Source organism: Centroberyx affinis, unplaced genomic scaffold, assembly GCF_046629955.1.
Source record: "Centroberyx affinis isolate AG114_WGS23_722 - 3 ecotype Tasmania unplaced genomic scaffold, CSIRO-AGI_Caff_v1 ptg000807l_1, whole genome shotgun sequence".
Classification (NCBI taxonomy): Eukaryota; Metazoa; Chordata; class Actinopteri; order Beryciformes; family Berycidae; genus Centroberyx; species Centroberyx affinis.
In genome coordinates, this window is record NW_027279410.1 from 276,756 (window position 1) to 295,677 (window position 18,922).

The 18,922-nt window shown below is 42.6% G+C and overlaps 2 protein-coding genes across 3 annotated transcripts in view; one reads left to right on the forward strand and one right to left on the reverse strand.

Moving 5' to 3' along the window:
- cbl (Cbl proto-oncogene, E3 ubiquitin protein ligase) overlaps positions 1 to 16,231 on the reverse strand; it is a 38,783-nt gene extending 22,552 nt beyond the window's left edge. For both annotated transcript variants that reach the window (XM_071520554.1, XM_071520553.1), the window contains exons 1-2: positions 15,435 to 16,231; positions 9,076 to 9,323 (exon numbers count right to left, since the gene is read on the reverse strand). In XM_071520554.1, the coding sequence (XP_071376655.1) occupies positions 9,076 to 9,323; positions 15,435 to 15,581 (395 nt within the window). In that variant the 5' untranslated portion in view covers positions 15,582 to 16,231. The remainder of the gene's footprint in view (positions 1 to 9,075; positions 9,324 to 15,434) is intronic.
- Positions 16,232 to 16,724: 493 nt separating this feature from the next.
- Positions 16,725 to 18,418, forward strand: drc12 (dynein regulatory complex subunit 12 homolog). Its single transcript, XM_071520535.1, has 6 exons — positions 16,725 to 16,788; positions 16,878 to 16,946; positions 17,355 to 17,474; positions 17,676 to 17,768; positions 17,883 to 18,013; positions 18,290 to 18,418. Exons 1-6 carry the CDS (start codon positions 16,725 to 16,727, stop codon positions 18,416 to 18,418), a joined length of 606 nt encoding a protein of 201 aa, XP_071376636.1.
- Positions 18,419 to 18,922: the final 504 nt, after the last annotated feature.

The window sequence follows — 18,922 nt, forward strand, 5'->3', positions numbered from 1 at the left end:
CTAAATCGTATTTTGTGGAAATGCAGATCAAACACGTATTGAGCTCTGAAACACAGCTATCACAGGTTGTAAACAACACTTTACAAGATGAATTAAGCTAGATCAGAGTTATAGCTTACAGTCATCAAAAAGGCAAAGTACCATATCATGAGTGAGTGAAAAGATAGGACTAGGTTGTGCTCAAACTGTGCTTGATTGGACTACCTGTAATCAACCTAACTGTCTGTCACCTGTGTTAACCTAATGCTATAAATGCTTGGGTCACATGTACTATATGTATTCCTCTGGTGAAAGCCATCACGGCTGGAACGTCACGTTTTTAATGCAATAAATAGAGTCTATATTTTTCTACTGAGCGAGTGTTGCGCCTTAATTTTTTTTTCCCTTTACTGAATGCAAACTTAAAACCTGCACAGAAATTAAAACTAAATCTAGTTATACTGTGAAAACACAGTGCCGCATGAGCTGGAAATTCTGGGTTCCCCTTTCATCCAAGCCATTACTTTATAAATTTAACTCTCCGGAACTGGCTTCACTCCGGATCTCCATCAGGAAACAGCCATGACAGCGCACAACACACACTACATTATACTTGAGCAATCATTCAAACACACTTAACTGCGTCCTTACACACAAGCCTGTGCAAAACATAACACAAACACACACCTGTGCAAAATGCAGACCAAGTTCTCTAAATGAGCATTTTAATTGATTTAATTTCATAGACCTTAAATATATCACTCCCGTCAAAACCAATCAAGAGGCATTATTCAGTGTTAATATGCTGTCAATTAGAGAGGCTTATACTCACATTGTGAAGGAGAAAAGTAAATAAATACATAAATAAATAAATAAAAAAACAGAAAGAAAATAGCAGTGTTTTGGCTTAATCCTCTCACTAAGCCTCAATAGCCATATCTGAGCTCATTTATCTCTGTGTGAATAAATAGTAAGTGCTTGTGTTACTGTTGTACCCTGTGGGGCAGAGAAGCTAGTGGATTGCGTCATGCTAATCACCATAATCTAATAGTGTGAGGACTACATGAGTCGGCTGCTCACTGATACTGCAGCGACATAAATAACCATGATGCTCTACTGTTTGTGTGTGTGTGTGTGTGTGTGTGTGTGTGTGTGTGTGTGCGCATATATCTGCACGTAGAGCCCAGAGCTAGAAGTGTGGGCCAATGTAATCTAAGCTGAAACACCCGCAACCTCTGAAGTGTGAACTGGGTTTTCCATCCCCAGCGCTACGACTGAGCTCTCTGACTGCTACACTAACCACTAAGAGCTTCTCTTACTCCATTCCCTTCTCCATCACAACTAACTAGCTTACTGCTAAAATTCCCTGCTGTGGCAGCATAGTAAGAGGCAACAAAGTTTTTTTTAATCCATCTCAATTTCTACAGAGTGATGGAAAAAAAGGCAGGACACTCATCTGAGAGTGAATGCAGCAGAGGAGCAGTTTGTGCAACGCTCTGGCTCTCTTCGATATGAAACCTAGGCTTAACTGCTTTGAGGATGAGATGGCCTCAATTCACTTCAGGCATACCAGTATGCATTAGGTCTGAGCCTCATCCAAGGTGAACCAGGCCAAATTTCAAGGGCGGAGTTTGCTACTAAAGGTCAGATTCTTACCCAATTCTCATCTACGACAGTGCATGAACAGGCAACAGATGAGCCAATTACTAACGATGAGTCATTTAGCGAAGCTGAGTGTTTCACTTCCTTGGGGAACATAACACATTAACTTCTTTAAAAAAATAAAATAAAATAAGAGAGGGCAGTCCACTTCACCTTCAGGATTTTTCATTTTTATTTAGACAGTTGGATAGAGAAGAAGGAGACAGAGAGAAGAAGAACACAAGAGAGAGACTCCTAGTAGGATGTGATCCTAGGCTAGCAGAGGCACATGTGGCTCACAAGAGGCAGTCAACTATCTCTGGGCACAATCTTTAACCTTTTTCAAGTCAGCCACAGAGGCCTATCAGGTAGGTCTAGAATGTCTCCCACTGAACTATACTGTGATGTGAACCAAGTCCAAAACTAGCAACAAGTCATCCTTAATATCACAGTCAATGATTATATGCCTTTATAAGACACTTCACTACAACAATCAAAAAATGAGTGGGAGTAACTAAACCAATAAGCTAAACTTAGTTCAGCAGTTACTGATAAAACTAGAATGAATGATATTCATGCAAACTTTCTCGTGTCATGAGTTTAGCCTGACATCATTGTTATGCACCGCTGCATTTCCTTATGGCTCCATCCAGTACTATAAACGCAGACCTTTCATGCAGTATTATAGCAGCAGTGATAAGATGAGGGTGCAGATAGTCAAAGCCGGGAACCAAGCTCTCAGAGACAAACCTTTGTTTCACACGGATGTCAGGTTTATAGAAAATAGGAAGTCATACTTAGGACGGAGCTCACTTGACAAACCAAAATAGCAGTGGGTGCAAATGACATTTGCAAATAGCAGAGGTGCTGTACCGTACAATGTCACGTTGTGCTCTGCCTGCAAAGGCTTGACTACATCAATCATGAAGGCAGAGAAGCCGTTTACTGTCAACAGCTGCAGAATGGATTTCATGCTGTGATCCCTGTTATCTAGGTCTGACAGCATCAGCTAGATGTGACCAAACCAACAAATAAAATAAACTCTAGTCCTGAGAATTCTATTCAAAATACAATTGTCAGGGTACTGAATCCAGTTGCTGTGACGAGTAGGAAGAGCTAGCCGGTAACTGAGTAATGACCGCAGACACAACAGTCCTAGACACCTGCTACTGCCAACTGAAGGGCAGGCCTCATGCAAAGCATGCTGGTTTTACCACCACTGTATGCTTCAAATGAAGAGGAAAACATTGCACTTTGCTTATTCCTAAACCACAAAAAAATAAAAGGGAAGCTCTGTCTTACTTCTCAAAGAAAATTGGATTTTCATGTCAACCATTCTTCATAAATTTTGAAATGGTTTGCAATATAGAACAGTAACAAAAGCAATATAAAAGATAAATATTGTGTGTAACACTATAGTTAAATATTGATTTGGGCAGTGAATATCATGGAGGGAAAAAAGAACAAACACACCCAATGTGGGTCTGATCAATTAGCGTTCTTGTTATGCGCCAAAGCATCTCTAAACTAACTTCACAGGCATGCATATCTTACCTGCCTCTAACTACAGCAGCATTTACAGAACAGTTGGATGCTTGTTGTCATGGTGAGTGAAGTGGAATGAGTCTAAACCACTGTTAAGGGACAGTCTCTTCATGGCACCTGCCACACCTCAGAGGCAGGAGGACAAGGCCCTCGCCCCGGTCCAAGCACGCTGATCAATGCCACTGACCGGTCATCTGCAGTAGCTCAGCTGCACAACACTGAATGACTAGAAGCTTGAGGAAGTTGTTCCTACTGGCTACTGTAATAATATAACTGAAGCATGCCTGGAATGCATTTTTCTATTGTGTAAAGGATTGGGCCTATAAGCTGTCAGTGAAGGAAGGCAGGGATGATGGAAGGAAGGAAGGGAGGAGGGGGAGGGAAGAAGAGTGCTTTACTAGGGCTTTCAAACAAAGCCAACAGTCCTAATGCATTGCACCAGCAACATATTAGGTGTGTAAAGATAAGATACAAGCCAAACTACACGAAAAGAGGTATACACCCCTACTTCAAATATAACCACATAACACTAGCCTACCGCTTGGGCATAGCTGGTTCACTTTCTCATTCAGTCTCTTGTCATTTTACTGACGATCAATAACCAATATTCATTTGAATTGCTTAGTTTGCCTATGGTTTATTTACTTTTTTTAAATTAAGCCTAATTGCATCAAAAGTGATCACCCAGACTACAGTGGGTCCTTCACTGCCGATGGATCACCCTTAAGCCTAGGAGCCCCACTAGTTCCTGTGAGCAGCTGGATCTGGATCGACAGTGGTCAGGATGTAATGGCAGCTTAGCCCAGGAAGACAGATCAAACAGAGTCTCACAGAGAGGTCAAAACAATATCCGGACAGATACAGGGAGGAGGGGGGCGAAGGGGCCTATCTGTGGACACATTGATCAGCCCTACTACTGTACTGCTCTGCTTGGGGACTGTAGATGGATAATGGTTAGCCTATGTTTCCTAGCTGACTATGTAAACTAACTCACGCTGCCTACAGCAATAAAATTAGGCAGTAATTCAGAGCAGGACAGTACATTACATTGTGTAGAGTTTCTCAGCAAAGGGGAGTTAAACCTTTTCATCTGCAGGCCACAATGGCTGCTGGAAGTCAGATTTGACTAATCTAGAAGTTAAATTATTTTTTTCCACTGACCCACCACACACAGCCTTGCCTACTAAGTGGCTGGTAGAGTAGATAAGCTAACCAGCCACAGCCAAATATTTGCCAGCATTTGGATTATAGCTGGTGTAAATGTACTATTCTGAACCATGGAACTGTTCTGACCTAATGAAAAGTCAGTTTTTTTTCCATTTTACAGTTGTAATCCGGTTGGGGTATTAACATTCTATTCTTCTAGTCTCTCTCTCTTGCTCTCTCTCTCTCTTTCTCTCTCTCTGAACAGGACAGAAAATGTCTCGGCTGCACTGTGTGAAACAAGAAGAGGAAGTGAGTGGGGCAAACAAGCAGGAAGTGCTTAGTGTGTCGTGTTGCGTTCATTCTGTCTGACTGCGGCCCGTCAGTCTCTCTCCCAGGCTTCTCTCTTGCTCTCTCGTTTTTCCATCCTCCCTCTCTTCTCTTACGAACAAATCTCTCCCGCACTCCTTCTCTCCTCCATCAATAATATAAAACTGCTGTAAATATATGACTCCTCTCACCCACACAATTCAGCTGCTGTAAAAGTCAAGATTGAGCTTAGCACACTGTTGTTTGACAAATAAACAAAGTCGAGCCTATACTGTATTACCTCAGCTCTACTTCATCTCACAGAACTTATGGGCTTGAGGGGGGGGACTAAAGGAATCTGCGCAGCTCCTATTGGGAGGAAGGTGGGAGTTAAAATGTAGATAAATAGAGGGTCTAAATCTCTGGGGAGGCCATTGTGGAGAAATCAGTAGGGCATCACGACAGCATATCCACCCACGCTGCACTCGGCAGTCGCAGATACACTAGGATCCTTCAATGTGATTTGAGAATAGCTATGCAGACGTTACAGAGTCCCATTCAGTAAAATATAGTCAATAGCCATCACATATTGACCAAGTCACGGTAGCATGAGTAAGAAGTCACTTTCAAATGCCCTAACATTTCAATTAACACTGAATTTAAGAATGCACTGAAAGCAGCCTGTTATCAAACGATTCCTAATCGTTTTGCACTTAGCCAGTGAGATAAGGAGTTTCCTTAAAGATAGACTTCTCAGTCTGAGCCATGTGTTGCTCTCAGTTGCAGCCTAACCACATACTAGTCTCTCTAGTGGCTGAAAGTCATTGGTTGATTCCACAGCATTCTCCAGTGGGGTGATACCCATTGGTTAGTGTCACTGCCACTGCCTTCTCAACACAGACAATAGCAGTCTTTGTATGTAATGCTTGGCTACTGTGTGTGTGTGTGTCTGTGTGTGTGTGTGTGTGTGTTTGTGTGTGTGTCTTTCCTCCGCTCTGACGAGGAATTCCTTTCTCTGCAGCCTCTTGGTGTAATGAAGTGATGATGAAAATTAATTTCACAAAGAAATGGTTAAGACAGCTCAAATGGCTCCATCAGCTCATGATAATTAAACTAGGGGGAAGGAAGAGATAGAAGCTTCCTCTTCTCTCTGGGTCTCTTCATGAGGCTTTCTGTCTGCAAGATTACCGTCATGGTAGATGACAAAGAACAGCCACACAGAGGAACTGAGCTACAAGATGAGGATGTATCACGGACACCCACCAAATATGTTCAGCATTGGCTAGATAAGAAGGACCTAAAACAATCTAAACTAGATAAAGAAAAATTCCTAATTTCCTCAAAACAAAAAACAGGATACCATATGACTAAAGGGACAGCAGGGTGGTGTAGTGTGTAATGAAACTATCCTTACACACCAAAGGATCTGGGTTTTAGCCTGTGTGTCAGTGAGCATCAGCAAGCTTTTAGCAGGACACTGAATACCTAACAGTTCCAGGGGTTAGGGAAAAGAGAATTGCCTATACGGGGATCAATTGCTACTCCTACTACAACTAACAATAATAATACATTAAATTTCATTGCAATAACAGGTTTATCAAGAATGGGATTGGTAGGGTAAAACAAGGAATTAGAAGAGTAGGCTATCCTTCCAATACAAAAGATCCACCCACCAATAAGCTCCACTTTTCAACAGTACCCATGTTCCTTGGGAAATGATGCAGCATCCACCCACTCCCAGGTTGCTTTTTCCTAGCTGCCAGTCCGGTCAAACCAGTAAACTCTCAAGCCAGCTCTACAGACAACCTATTTGAATAGGCTTCTCCTACCGGTTGTCTCTCTCTCCCTCTCCAGTAAGGCCTGTAAGCATCTCTGTGTTTGTTTCCAACAACTTGTTATGATGAATCCCCAACCCAATGACATCAGCCTGTGGGACAACACACAGCAACACCAGAAACAGAGCAGCAACTCTCAGGAAGCTTTTTAGAGGGGTAGCCTAATCTGCTTCACGCTGACCCAGTGCTAAAGTGTCTTAAGTTGAAGCTCTAGACCTGTCCAAACTAACCTAGAGGTCCACTATCCTCTCCTCCATCTTTACTTTCATAATTCAACTTGTTGTTCATATCTGGCTTGGCATTAACATTCTCAGACTTCTTTGTTGTTCGATTAGCTGGAGCTTTGATGTCCATCCTATTTCTCTGTTCTGACTGAATTTTAGTCTGTGTCAAGTACTAGGCCTATATGTTTGCCAAAACAAAAATGGCACACAAGCCTTAAGACTGCCCACAGGTCATGGTGATTAAATGGAAACATCTAGACTACACTGAAGTGTCAGTGGAGGTAGGAAAAGGCTCCACCCTGCTGTTAGTCTGTAGTTCCACTGGAAAGCATCAACTCTCTGCTCATTACCAATTTTCATGGTCTACAGGGATGAAGTGAATCACGTCTAAAATCCTAATTTTACATGCACTCAAGATACTATTAATTCTTTCACTTTATTCATTATATATTAATTCATAAAGGACAGGCACATTCAAGTTCAAAGACAGTACTAAGTGTAATACATAGGCCCATTCATAAAAGCGAAGAGTTGGGCTGTATCCAGATTTGACTCCCATTGAGAAACCCATAGTAGGTGTAGGATACGTGATGAGTTTTCCAAAATATTTTCCTCCGTAAATGAACGCAATTATGCAAAACTGACGAGGTCTTTCTAAGATAAAATGGCAACTGACATTTTTTTTCTAAATTAAGGCAATGCACTTACAGTTCTGCAGTAGTAAACCCCAGCAGCAGGGGAAACATCAACAAACACAACTAACACAGCCCAATTGTCATTTTTGATGAGGTTTGTAACATAACTATGTATGTAAAAGAATTGTTTACAATTGCTAGTTTATTAGCAAATGGCAGTGGGAAACTGGGTCCAAGTCTTAAAGCTCACAGACCCAAGCATGCAATGTGCAGTTAAGGTAATTCTAATCAGACCTTGCAGAACTTAAATCTACACTCTACATACTTGAACCCCTATTCAGACCCTTGCTCTGCAAGCAACTATTTCCCTTAGGCAAGGGTTTTCCTTACAAACATTTCCCTATCCGCTTAGTGTCATTGTCCGACAGACCAATCCAAAAGCTCCTGAAGACAGTAGCAACTGTAGCCAGACTTCAACTAGCCTAGAGTACACAATGTTTTGTTTAACTTCATCTGCAAGTCATCTCTATGATTCCTGCCAGTAGGAGAACAAACAACAGTTCTGTCCAAACAACAGAACAAACAACTGAACTGCCCCAGAGACGTTAGGGCAGTTCAGGAGGAACCCCTTGGGATAACATTGGCTCAAATCTTGTATTAAAGACCCCTGTAGGACTCCAAATGGGAGCCGTCTTACAATTCCATTACCGTACAGTATATGATGGATGTGACTGGATGTGACTGCGACAACTATATGCTTGCCTGCTGCCTTTCTGAACCACACACAGCCCACATCATCCAGTGAATTAAATGGAATCTATAGTGACATGAGAGCAGAGGTGAGAAAAGGCCCCATCCTGCAGCTAGTCTGTAACTCTAAGGGCCTGGTAATTAACCCTACTACATCCTTTTGCTGATACGAAGCCCCAGTTTGTTATAAGGTCTTCTGCAGTAGCATTTGTCTTCAAAAATGACGCCCCTCTTCATTCTGTATCTGGGATATCTCATTCTTAATCACACTTCCCTGAGTCCCTCTGCACATAAAATCAAAAGACCACTGCTTATTTTTACTACAGACTGTAGACTTGTGATTCTGTTTTGCAGAAAGAGAGAGAGGGATGACTGAATGTATCAGGGGAGAGACAGAGATGGAGAGGGAAGCACTGTGAGATTTCAAGAAAGAAAGAGAGCTGTGTAGCATTACAGAGAGACTGCTTGACAAAGAAAAAACATGTAAAAGATGGTGGAGATATGGAGGCAAAGAAACAAAGGTAACAGGCAGGCAGCTGTAGGTTGAGCGCCATTCTGACCACAGATGCTCACATGTTCAAACCACAACACCTCTCTCCCTGGTTTGATACTTCTCAGGCTACAACCACCCTGGGGGATGGGGATGGGTGATAGCTGCTAAGATCATTTCAATAGTTTACTCTGTGCCTGTGTAGTGTAGAATTATTCAGAAGAGAATGCCACATCATGAATATGCAGTTCAACTTCATCTTAAGTTCACAAATTGAGCAGGGAAAGTTGCTCAGACGGTTAGATAAAATAAAATGGCTGCATGACTACTGCAACTACACAACAATGGGGGATGGGTGTTTGGGGGGTTGGTGGGTGTTTGGGGGTTGGAGGGTGGGGGTGGAGAAACCATACAGAGCTCCTACGAAAAGCCCTTTAGGTTCTCTCATCCCATTCACATCCCATGAACCTCAACAATCATTGCTTATCCCTGTATTTTTGTGTTACCAGCATCACTCTACTCACCTGGGCTGCGAGTTCTCCTCGTACATGCGTTCCTTGCCCTCCTTGAACAGGCTGATGGTCTGCTTGGTCTTCTTGGTCAGGTTCTCCATGAAGACGCGGAAGTACTCGTTGTCCCCGAGAGTCTCCATTTTGCCCTCGTAGCGAGACAGAATGGTGCGCAGGTGCTGGTAGGTGTCTGGCAGCAGGTCCAGGATGTAAGGGGGGCTGTTCTTCAGGGCCAACTTGGGGTTCTGGCACAGACGCACCACCTGCAGAGAGGGAGGATGTGAGGAGGAAGAGAAGAGGCAGAGACAGACCGGGAGTGGGTGCGGGAGGGAAGGTACATGACAGAAACACAAGAGAGCAGATGCGTTAGAAAGAGAGTGGTGAGACATGGGTTAAAGAAGAGGGACAGAGAAAAAGAGAGAAAGAGCGGATGAGAATCAGCTAAAATGTCACTATACATTTGTATTTGGTGCATCATTGGGGCAGAACTTATAGCATGTGAAAAGAGCCTCGTGTAATATAGCTAGCTCTTTTCTGTATTAGAGCACTTATCCTTAGTGCAAAATGTTGTCAGTGGGGCCAGCTAGGAGACACACAGAATGGGAAATGCCACAGCGAAGTGAAAGAGTGCGAGAAAAGGCTCTTAAAAGCCCCGTCAAAGAGTTAAGCTTGGAGCTCTCAGAGGCTGACAACTCTCTGAAGATATTTAATATATAACGGAATATATTTGGTATCTCAACCCGTTCAAAATACCCTCTTATGGCTTGCTGATGGGTTGCCTCACCACTGCCCCACAGCAATCTCTAGTATCTAAACAAAAAAAAAAAAGGATGAGGGTGGAATAGGACAAACCAATACCTGCACTCATCTCTCTACAGTTCCTGTTATCTCTTGGCAGCCAATTATCTCCATTTCTCATTCATTTACTATACAGATCACATCTCTTTGTAGAAATGCACAAGGATGCTGACAGCAGGAATTGTTTGCACTTTATTACGTGATCACCGTGTCACCGGGCATAGGCTGGCGTAGTACGTTTGATTCTCAATTTCTGCGGTTCTGACAGCTTTTGTTTCCACACATTTTCTTTTAAGCTTGTTTAGAGAAGCTGTCGTTGTGTTTACACTTCCTCATTTCAATCCCAAGAACCTGCTATACCACTTCTGCCTTAAAAAATAAAAACTCTCTTTACTCAAGATTAGAGTGTGCTTGCCGACCAAATTTGACCAGCTGATGCACTGACTGCGAAACTGACTATTGGAGATAACCTACAACTGTAGTGGCATAGAGGCTGCTTCGGCACACAGAACAAACACTCTCAAGTAGACTTAAGTACAAAACAACAAGCTTTATACCCACATGCTGAGAAACTCTGCCCACGATGGAGCCTGTTATACGGACACATACCTCAAGTCAAACAGCCTGACTAGCATCAATCATTAACACCACAGAGGGTGAATTCTGTAATGAGTGAACGGAGGGATAACATTCTATCAGATAGCCTTATAAAACATGCAAAGTTAGACTTCTCCTGTCAATGGTCAGACTTTGGGACAGTTTTCATAAATCAACTATGCGCTTCAGTCGAACCCGCTCAACAGGCAAACCAGACTGTATGTATCTTCAGTAATGTTCAACCTCTCCTGGCCTATCTCACTGTACTGCTGCACTGTGTCTGAGTTGCTTAGTTGACCATTAAAAAGTTACTGGAGCGAAGCCTAGAACTCTTAGTCATAAGGCTCTGTACGGACGTGGCTGTTGTCACGTTTAGCACCGGAGCCAAAACTGGACCAAATCTAAGTTGTGTGGTTACAGAGGCACAAAACTAAACTTCCATTCAAAATCCCTTGTCCCGACTTGAACCTACCGATGTAGGTTCAAGTCGAGAGCTAGGCTGTCAGCTATACCGGTGACTGAACAATTGCACACCGACAACAGGACATGGCTCATTCTTTAGTAGACCAGGCCAAACTTTTGTCGACTAAACATGTGTGATTGTTTGATAGAAATGTGGTAGGAATAGCATTACAAGCATGTCGGCTTGAATTTCCAGGCTTCTGCATTTTAGAAACCACTGGTTTATCAGTATGGGAAAGCTACTGTAAATCATCTGATGTGAGATTCCAAAAACCTTAGCAGGGCTTCAATCATCTCGTGACAGAAGTCCAATACTGGCTCATCATTATCATTCAGGGTTTTCCCTTCCTTTTCAAATCTTAGGTGTTTGACATAAAGGAAAATGTCATAAATCCAGATCTCAAAAATTCCCTGCTAGACCGAGTGTGTAATATATTAGGAACATTTGATCTCAGTCTGTAGGTGGGCCACTGCGCTCAGACCAGTTGGTGCATCATCCCTGTATCAAATGTCTATCAAAAAGAATGGGGTCCCTCTTGACAGCGAGGATATTTTTAAGCAGTATTTATTTCACGACAAAATGTTTTTGGCACTCCGGCCTTCATCACTGTCTGTGGATTGGAAGTCCACTTCCATCTTATACAGGGTGTTTGTGGGTCACAGGTGAAACCATGCAATGCAATAAAATAATATTCACATCAACTAGGTTCACATAAATACATATTAACAATATGCATACGAGAAATCATATAAATAAAAGTTGAAACCCTTATATATTTTCAACAGACATCAAATATCAGCAGGGTGTAGGCTATACAACCTTGTGGAGTTGTAGTTACTGCTGAAGTGATTAGTTGATTAACCAATTAGCTGATACACAGAACATTAATTGATTATAATTCTGATAATTGATCATTTATAAGTAAAAATACCAAACATTTGCTGGTTACCGCTTCACAACTGCTAAGATTTGCTTGATTTTCTCTTCATATTATTATAAAAAAGACATTTTAAGACGTCACTTTTAGGTTCTGGTGACTTTTTTGTCATTTTATTGGCATTTTTCATTATTTTTTGACATTTTATAGACTCAACGTTTAATCAAAAAATAATGGATAGATTAGGCTAATTGATAATGAAAATAATCATTAGTTGTAGCCATAGTTGGTAGTGGATGGATAGTACAAGGACTAATGCATCAGGTGATAAAACAGTCACAGTAGTCAAAATATTTTCTAATATTAGCTCTATGAAAAAAAAACACTGACCAGGTGAATCTAGGCAAGATCCCATACTGATTTCACCTTTAACACTAATTTCAATCATTAAATTGAGATGTATGACGTGGAGGAGAGAGATGCATTGGGACAATTATGCATTCGATTGTACTGAAAGGTATGCAACTCACTATCAGGAAAGTGTTCATACAAGTCATCGTATGCTTAGTGTATTTTGGATATTTTGCTACTGTATGATTTCTGTATGAGTTCCAATAGTCCACTTTTCATTTAACTACATGATATCAGTGATAGTGAAAGGGAAACAAACAGAAGAGGGTCAGAGAGCAATAGATGAGGTGAGGAACTTCATTGAAAGTTCACATACAGTATCATCACCGACACTACACCCCTTCCCCAGGCCTCCAAACCCAGAAGGTCTACACCGGTTCTGTCTGAGACCAGATAAGACTGTTGCCAAGGGGTTCACCACTAACATTATCAACTACCACACTTGTACACATGTACTCACACATGTATGCACACATGCAAATCCATAACAACTGCATGCTCTCTCACATACACACGTCAATCAAGGCTACATGGAGTAAAATGTTGACTGCCTCCAATCTAAACGGCATTCCACTCTTCTCTTCTCTCCTCCTTCTGTCTGTCACTGTCGATCTCTGTCTATCTCTCTCCCACGTCAAGGGTGGATAGCAACACACTAGTGTAGAAGAGCAATCAAAATGAACTGTGAAATAAACCCCTAACTGTGCACACACCCCACCTGTGACTCAAGCTGCTTTTTTTTCTGTGGTTTCCATTCATTTTCTATAGATCTGAGCAACCAAAGGAAACTCGGCTGATTCTACACCTGGCGTAAAGCAAGGAACTTTTTCTACATAAAGCTCAGGGTTTATAATACCTAACCAGCTTGCAGAAAAGTTGAACATGGTTGAATTTTTAGGATAAATTAGCTGTTAACAGGCAATTTTGTGCTTCCTTGTTTCCCTACAGCTCTGAAACTGTTCCATGAAAAAGTGTTTTGCCCGCTGTCTGATCAAAATGAATAAAGACAAAATTATAAAGCAATGAAGACATGGATTTATAAATTTACCAGATATTTTCATATGACCCACAGTTAGATAACCCTGTTACTCTGTTATGACAAAAAAAAGTTTTGACGCACCCCGTTTCAATGGAATAAACCAATGTTTTACACATATCAGGCTATAATGTGAACAGTATTATATTACACTCTTACAAAATGGTGCCAAGGAGGCTTTCACTCGCACATAAAAGACAAAGATAATATCACTGTCATACACAACAGCTGAAAAATATGTTTTGTCTACCAGACGCAGTGACTAGTACATCCCAAAATTATACAGCCACATTCATTATTTTACCAGCCAACTTTTTAGCATAAAATATGACCTGAAATTCATTGCTGGTTATATGCCAAAGTGGCAAAGTAACCGCAGTCAGTGTGTTTACTAGTATTTGGCTGGTGGCCGATGGTAATTTTGCACCTGGTCATACAATAACAGGTCTTTGATTACTGAATTGCAAAGCAGCCTGGTGCATGGTGTGATGTAACAGTAGAGACACCAATAAAATGCTAAAATAATGTTTAAACGTGACGCACTGGGCAGCGACATTGGTAACAGCATGAGTAAGGGCATCAAGAACATGATGGTTAAGTAAAAAAAAATAAGTCAACAACTTTTTGATAATTAAGGCTTCTTATACTGAACTCTGCCAGACAAGGCAGTGTAGGCTTCTCTGCAGGGGAGAATTTGTCTTGAGGTGCACATTCATTATGCTATTCATAACATTTAACCTAGTCCTGCGTGGGAGGTGTTTTGAAATGAGAGAGCGGGTTAACATACTACAGGTATTGGCCTATGCTGGGCTGTGGTTTTCCTTTAAACAACTCTGAACAATATTTTCACTTCTATTTTAAAAGGTCTGGTGGAGTAAAAATACTTTGGCCCTTTTAGCCTCTCAAAGGCAAGCCACTTTTTTTTTTACCCCACTGATGCTCTCCCTCATAGGCTACTTGGCTCAGATGAATGTCTAGTCTGACTTTTCAGGCCTCTCAAAGGTTTTTAGATCAATCATCCAGTCTTGCTTTGCTATTTAAGATGTTGAGACAGCCACATACACACACACACACACTTTATTCACAAGAGCTCTTGACAGCCCAACACCACATGGCTGACCATTGATTATGAAGAGCGCTTCGCTTTCAGCAAGAAAAAATAAAAGACTGACGCTGCAGTGTCACTTCTGTTTTCATGTTTGTTTTAGGTGCCCTCCTCAAAATAAAGATGTGGAGAAAAGTCCCAGGCACACAATCTACCACAAATGCTAATATAGTAAGATATACCGGAATGGTTCTTAATAATAGCTTTGTCAAAAGACTTGGTCTCTTAAACTCAATGCTCTAAACTAAGGCCTCAAAGAGGAAGAGGAGACACAAAAGAGTGTCTTGTCCTCCTATTCACTCTAATAATGCTGTGTGAATCTCACAGGAAACTGGGGGTCAAGCAGCTACAGAGTTTTTCCGAGAAGTGAAGCTGTGAAATGAGCCTCCCCTGTGAAACAGCATAATTGGCCTAGTTAAATGGACACATTTCCTTCTTTTCCACAATGCTTTGTTATAGTCTCCAAAGGAGGTCTAATTTCTGATGGCCAGTTGACAGTAGGTATTTCAGCAATGTACTGGAGAGAATATTTCTTTGCTAGCAACCCAAATAATTTAACAGATAACTACACTAACTGCCATAAGTTAGCTAAAGTCAGACCCTGAATGGCATGTTTCTTACACCCACTCTACCTTATTTGTTAACCCTGATGTTACCCCTTAACACTTGAAAGTGACCAGTAACACAAGCCCTTGCAGAATATGCCATGGATGGATCATGGCATGACAACTAATTAGCAAAGACTGGCACTGTACTGGCAAGCAGATGTGTTAAAGAAACCCTTGTTCTACCCCTGGGCTAATGTTACTAAACATAATACCAGTCACTGGCCGCACAGTCTGTCTTTTGAAGTGGTGCGCGGCAGCCTGGCACACGCAGCACAAAACAGGACAGATAAGGTTAGCAAATTAGCTACCGCTAGCTCACCATGTCTTCACCCAGCTGACTAGCTAACGTTAGCAACGCAAGACCTGCAGCACAGCAGGCGAAGATTAGCTAGCTAATCGCTAGTTAGCTGAGGTTAGCTAGCAATCTAGGTATCCCAACGCGCTAGCTATCCGCCTAGCTAACATTAATCATCACGAACCTTGTCCATCAGTTTCCAACATTTCTCCACCGTCTTTTTGTCCACGGCCCCGGGCTGGTGATGGGAGTGGAGGTGGTGATGGTGTGGCTGGAACGCATCCTTCATCATCCCGATGAGCCCCCCGCCTTTCTTCAGGTTCCCTGCCATGGTCGGGCTCGGCTAGGGTCGGCCAGAGCGACAGGCGAGGCAGGCTAGGGGTCAGGGGACCGAACCGCCTCCTGTAGCTAGCTGGACCGGGCGATGATCCGGCACCCCCCGGCGAGGACAGCGCCCGAGTGGCGAATTCGAGCGAGGGTCCGACGGGGGGAGAGGGATGACTCTATCGGAGCAAGGATCCCATCAGAGTTAACCTAACATTAGTTTGCCAGATAAATGTCCCGATTGTGTTTGACACAAGCCCCTCACTCACACCCTGCAAGCCGCTCTGCTGCAGCTAGCTGCGCTGCTCCTCTCTCTGCAGGGACCCACGCAGGCTAATTAGCAAAGCAGAAGACCTGTCTCTGCTCGTCCTTAGCCAGAGGACAATGGCACCGTTTCTCTGCCCGAAGCCTTGCGGACTGGAGTGTGCCCTCTTCTCTGACAACCCCCGATGTCGTTCCCCTTTTTCTCAGCAGCTCTTTTCGTCTGTGTTCAGTCTTGACGGGAAGTTCTGTGGCTGTGACACTCTGTCAGCCCTCCTCCGTGGGGCTGGCGGCAGAACAGCTATCGATGATTGAAGAGGGAAATTACTCATAAAAACTCAAAGCATCACAAACGTACCCGGGGACAGGGGCGAATAAATAATTGTGGAAATTAAACATTGCCTACTATTTTTCTATTTCCCCCCCGTGACGTGTATGCGCGGCCCTTGCCTTTCCTGTACGTCCCCTTCCGTTTGCCTCGCCCTCGCCCCCCCCCCCAAACTCCACGCCTTCTCTGTGCGCGTTCGCGACCAGTGAATGTAGTCGGACGCGCGCCTCCGCTTTGACAGCATTCATAAAACGTCCAAGGGATGCTGAATGCAGCCCTGAATTCTCCCTGCGCGCTCCTTGGTCGCCCCTAACAACAAGGGACGCTTTGACATGTCACACTGGAAATAAAGATCCAATTACATGGCTTGTCTGACTGAGCTAAAAGGGCAAAAGTGCCCTAGTCAAGTTGTGATTGGCTGTTATTACAGTCAATCAACTATCAATCAAAGTGGACAGTCAGTGCATGGCAACTCACACAGCAACCGATGCTCAGCAACAGTGGGTCATCCCCCTACCATGTAGTTAAAACAGGCCAAGTGTGTACAACCGAGTAGCGACCATGCCTCCAAAGAAAGGGGGGAAGAGAAAAATCAAAAATACCATGAAGAAGCTACCAGAAAAGAGTAATTTTATTTACAAGGTATCCATGATTCTGTGCTTGTGTGATGCTGATTCATACATTTGCTTTCAATTATTATTCTCTCTTATACAGGTGAAAATGACTTGGAAGCAAAGTATAAGCGCAGTATTCTGGATATAGCCGTTCTGCAGGATCATCTTGGTGAGCAGCGATTCTGGGTTAAATTTGCCCTCTGTTATGTATATTTTACTGTACCAATAGGCCAAACTACCAATAGACACATACTGTAGTCATGCACATACAGTATATATTGTATCTGGAGCCAATTTGAAGGTGGATAAAGTAGGATGACATCTCACTTGTTAAAAAAAATAATAATTGGAAATTCATACCTGTATACATTTTAAATTTGTTAATATTGAACAAAACCAACCACATGGTTATCATATATTTTGGACTCTGTGCCCTCCGATGTATAGCATGAATTAATTGTGTGTGTCAGTATGCATTGTGAAACTCTTAAGTTGTCAATATGTCTCTCCACCAATAACACCACAGTAAGGCTTATGTGTGTGCATGTACACGTGTGTGTTTCTGTGTTTGTGTCAGCCTTACGGTATGATTCGGCGATGAAGGCCCAATCTGACAGCACCGACCTGAAGAGACGCATGAGAGACATGGAGCAGAGGCTGCAGCACGAGAGACAAGGCCACAGGGATTTCAACTCAGGTACAATACAGTGACGGCATGAATCAACCTGTAGTCTCTCTTTTAATAACCTAAATACCTTAGATAAAGCGTGGATCCTCATGAGAGTAAGGACAAGGGGCATGTTGGCCTAGGTTAGGGTAATTTTTGAAAAGAAAAAGTCTAATTAAATCGGAGCCTAAGCTGATTCCTACATCAACAAGTTATTGAATATTATTTTAGACTTTAGTCGCCAGTTCCAGACCATGCAGGCAGAGCTGACCACCAAGGTGAAGAGGCTGGAGGAGCAAGTCAGCACGCTAAGGGAACAGCTTGGTATGGATACCGCCTTACATTTTATAATAACCCCTGTGCATTAATGAGTAAGGACACAGAAGAGTCCGAGTATAAGTTTCCACATTAAAAGTTATGGCGTCTCTGTATGTCCAGTCCTGTGTCAGGAGGAGCTGAGGACAGAGAAAAGGGAGCGGGAGCAGGTCGAGCAGGACAAGGACGCCGCCATAGCTGACCTCCAACACAAACTGGACAACATGGAGACAGACTACGAGAAGATCCTGCATGTGGGTTACACTATCTGATTCACATAATACTGATACAAAACTAAACTTTTTTAAGGAAGACTCTACAGCAGACAGCATTAACAAAACTAGCAATAGGAAACTTATTTCTATATCTTATCTTCATGTCAAGCACAATCTTTTCCAATCACCTCCCTCTTAAAACTCGTCAGAGGTAAAGGTTTTTAAAGGGACAGATACCAGGTTAGGCGACAGGATGATTTTAGGAAAAACCTCAGCTTCCATTGACAGTCTTGTCTCCACTGCTGTATCCTGTAGGACACTCTGGACGGCCTGACATCCCAGCTGTCTGAGGCTCGGCAACGATGGGAGGACAAGAGCACAGCCATCCACCAGGAGTACAAGGAACTGCTCGCTGACTTTGGACTGAACGCGCTGGACATCTAAATGACAAGGTCCTTCTATCATAGATGAAAGTTGTATTTTACCCTTGTCAGTCCCTTGTTATATCTACATTTGCCTCTTTTTGAATTGATGTCCATGACAGCATCAATTTGCAACTTCCAACTTGTTATACCTTATACAGAGATGGATGGGGTTTTTTTTTAGAGAATATGTGTCCACCAGAGTGCATAAGAGATTCAGTTATCTATGCATATATTGAATGCTGCATCATGTAATGTCTGTAATGTTGTGTATCATCCACTAGATGTAGCAAATGACAATTCCTGGTCTGGGAGATGCTGGTGACTTTTTGTCCTAGATACCCAGAGGTTATTGCAGTAGTTTTGTATGCTGTGTATGGGGTCCATGTGTGGGGTATTTTGTTCTTTTAGACAGAAGATATTTTATACCAAGTTCAATAAAGCATGTAAGGAATGCAGTTATGTGATATGAAATGATAACTTATGTACTTATGTAAGTGAGTGTAGGCATGTAGCACTATAGTAA

Coding starts and splice junctions, on each gene's coding strand:
- drc12 (XM_071520535.1), top strand. CDS start 16,725: ATGCCTCCAAAGAAAGGGGGGAAGAGAAAAATCAAAAATACCATGAAG. Junction 16,947..17,354: donor CGTTCTGCAGGATCATCTTG/GTGAGCAGCGAT, acceptor TGTTTGTGTCAG/CCTTACGGTATGATTCGGCG. Junction 17,475..17,675: donor CCACAGGGATTTCAACTCAG/GTACAATACAGT, acceptor ATATTATTTTAG/ACTTTAGTCGCCAGTTCCAG.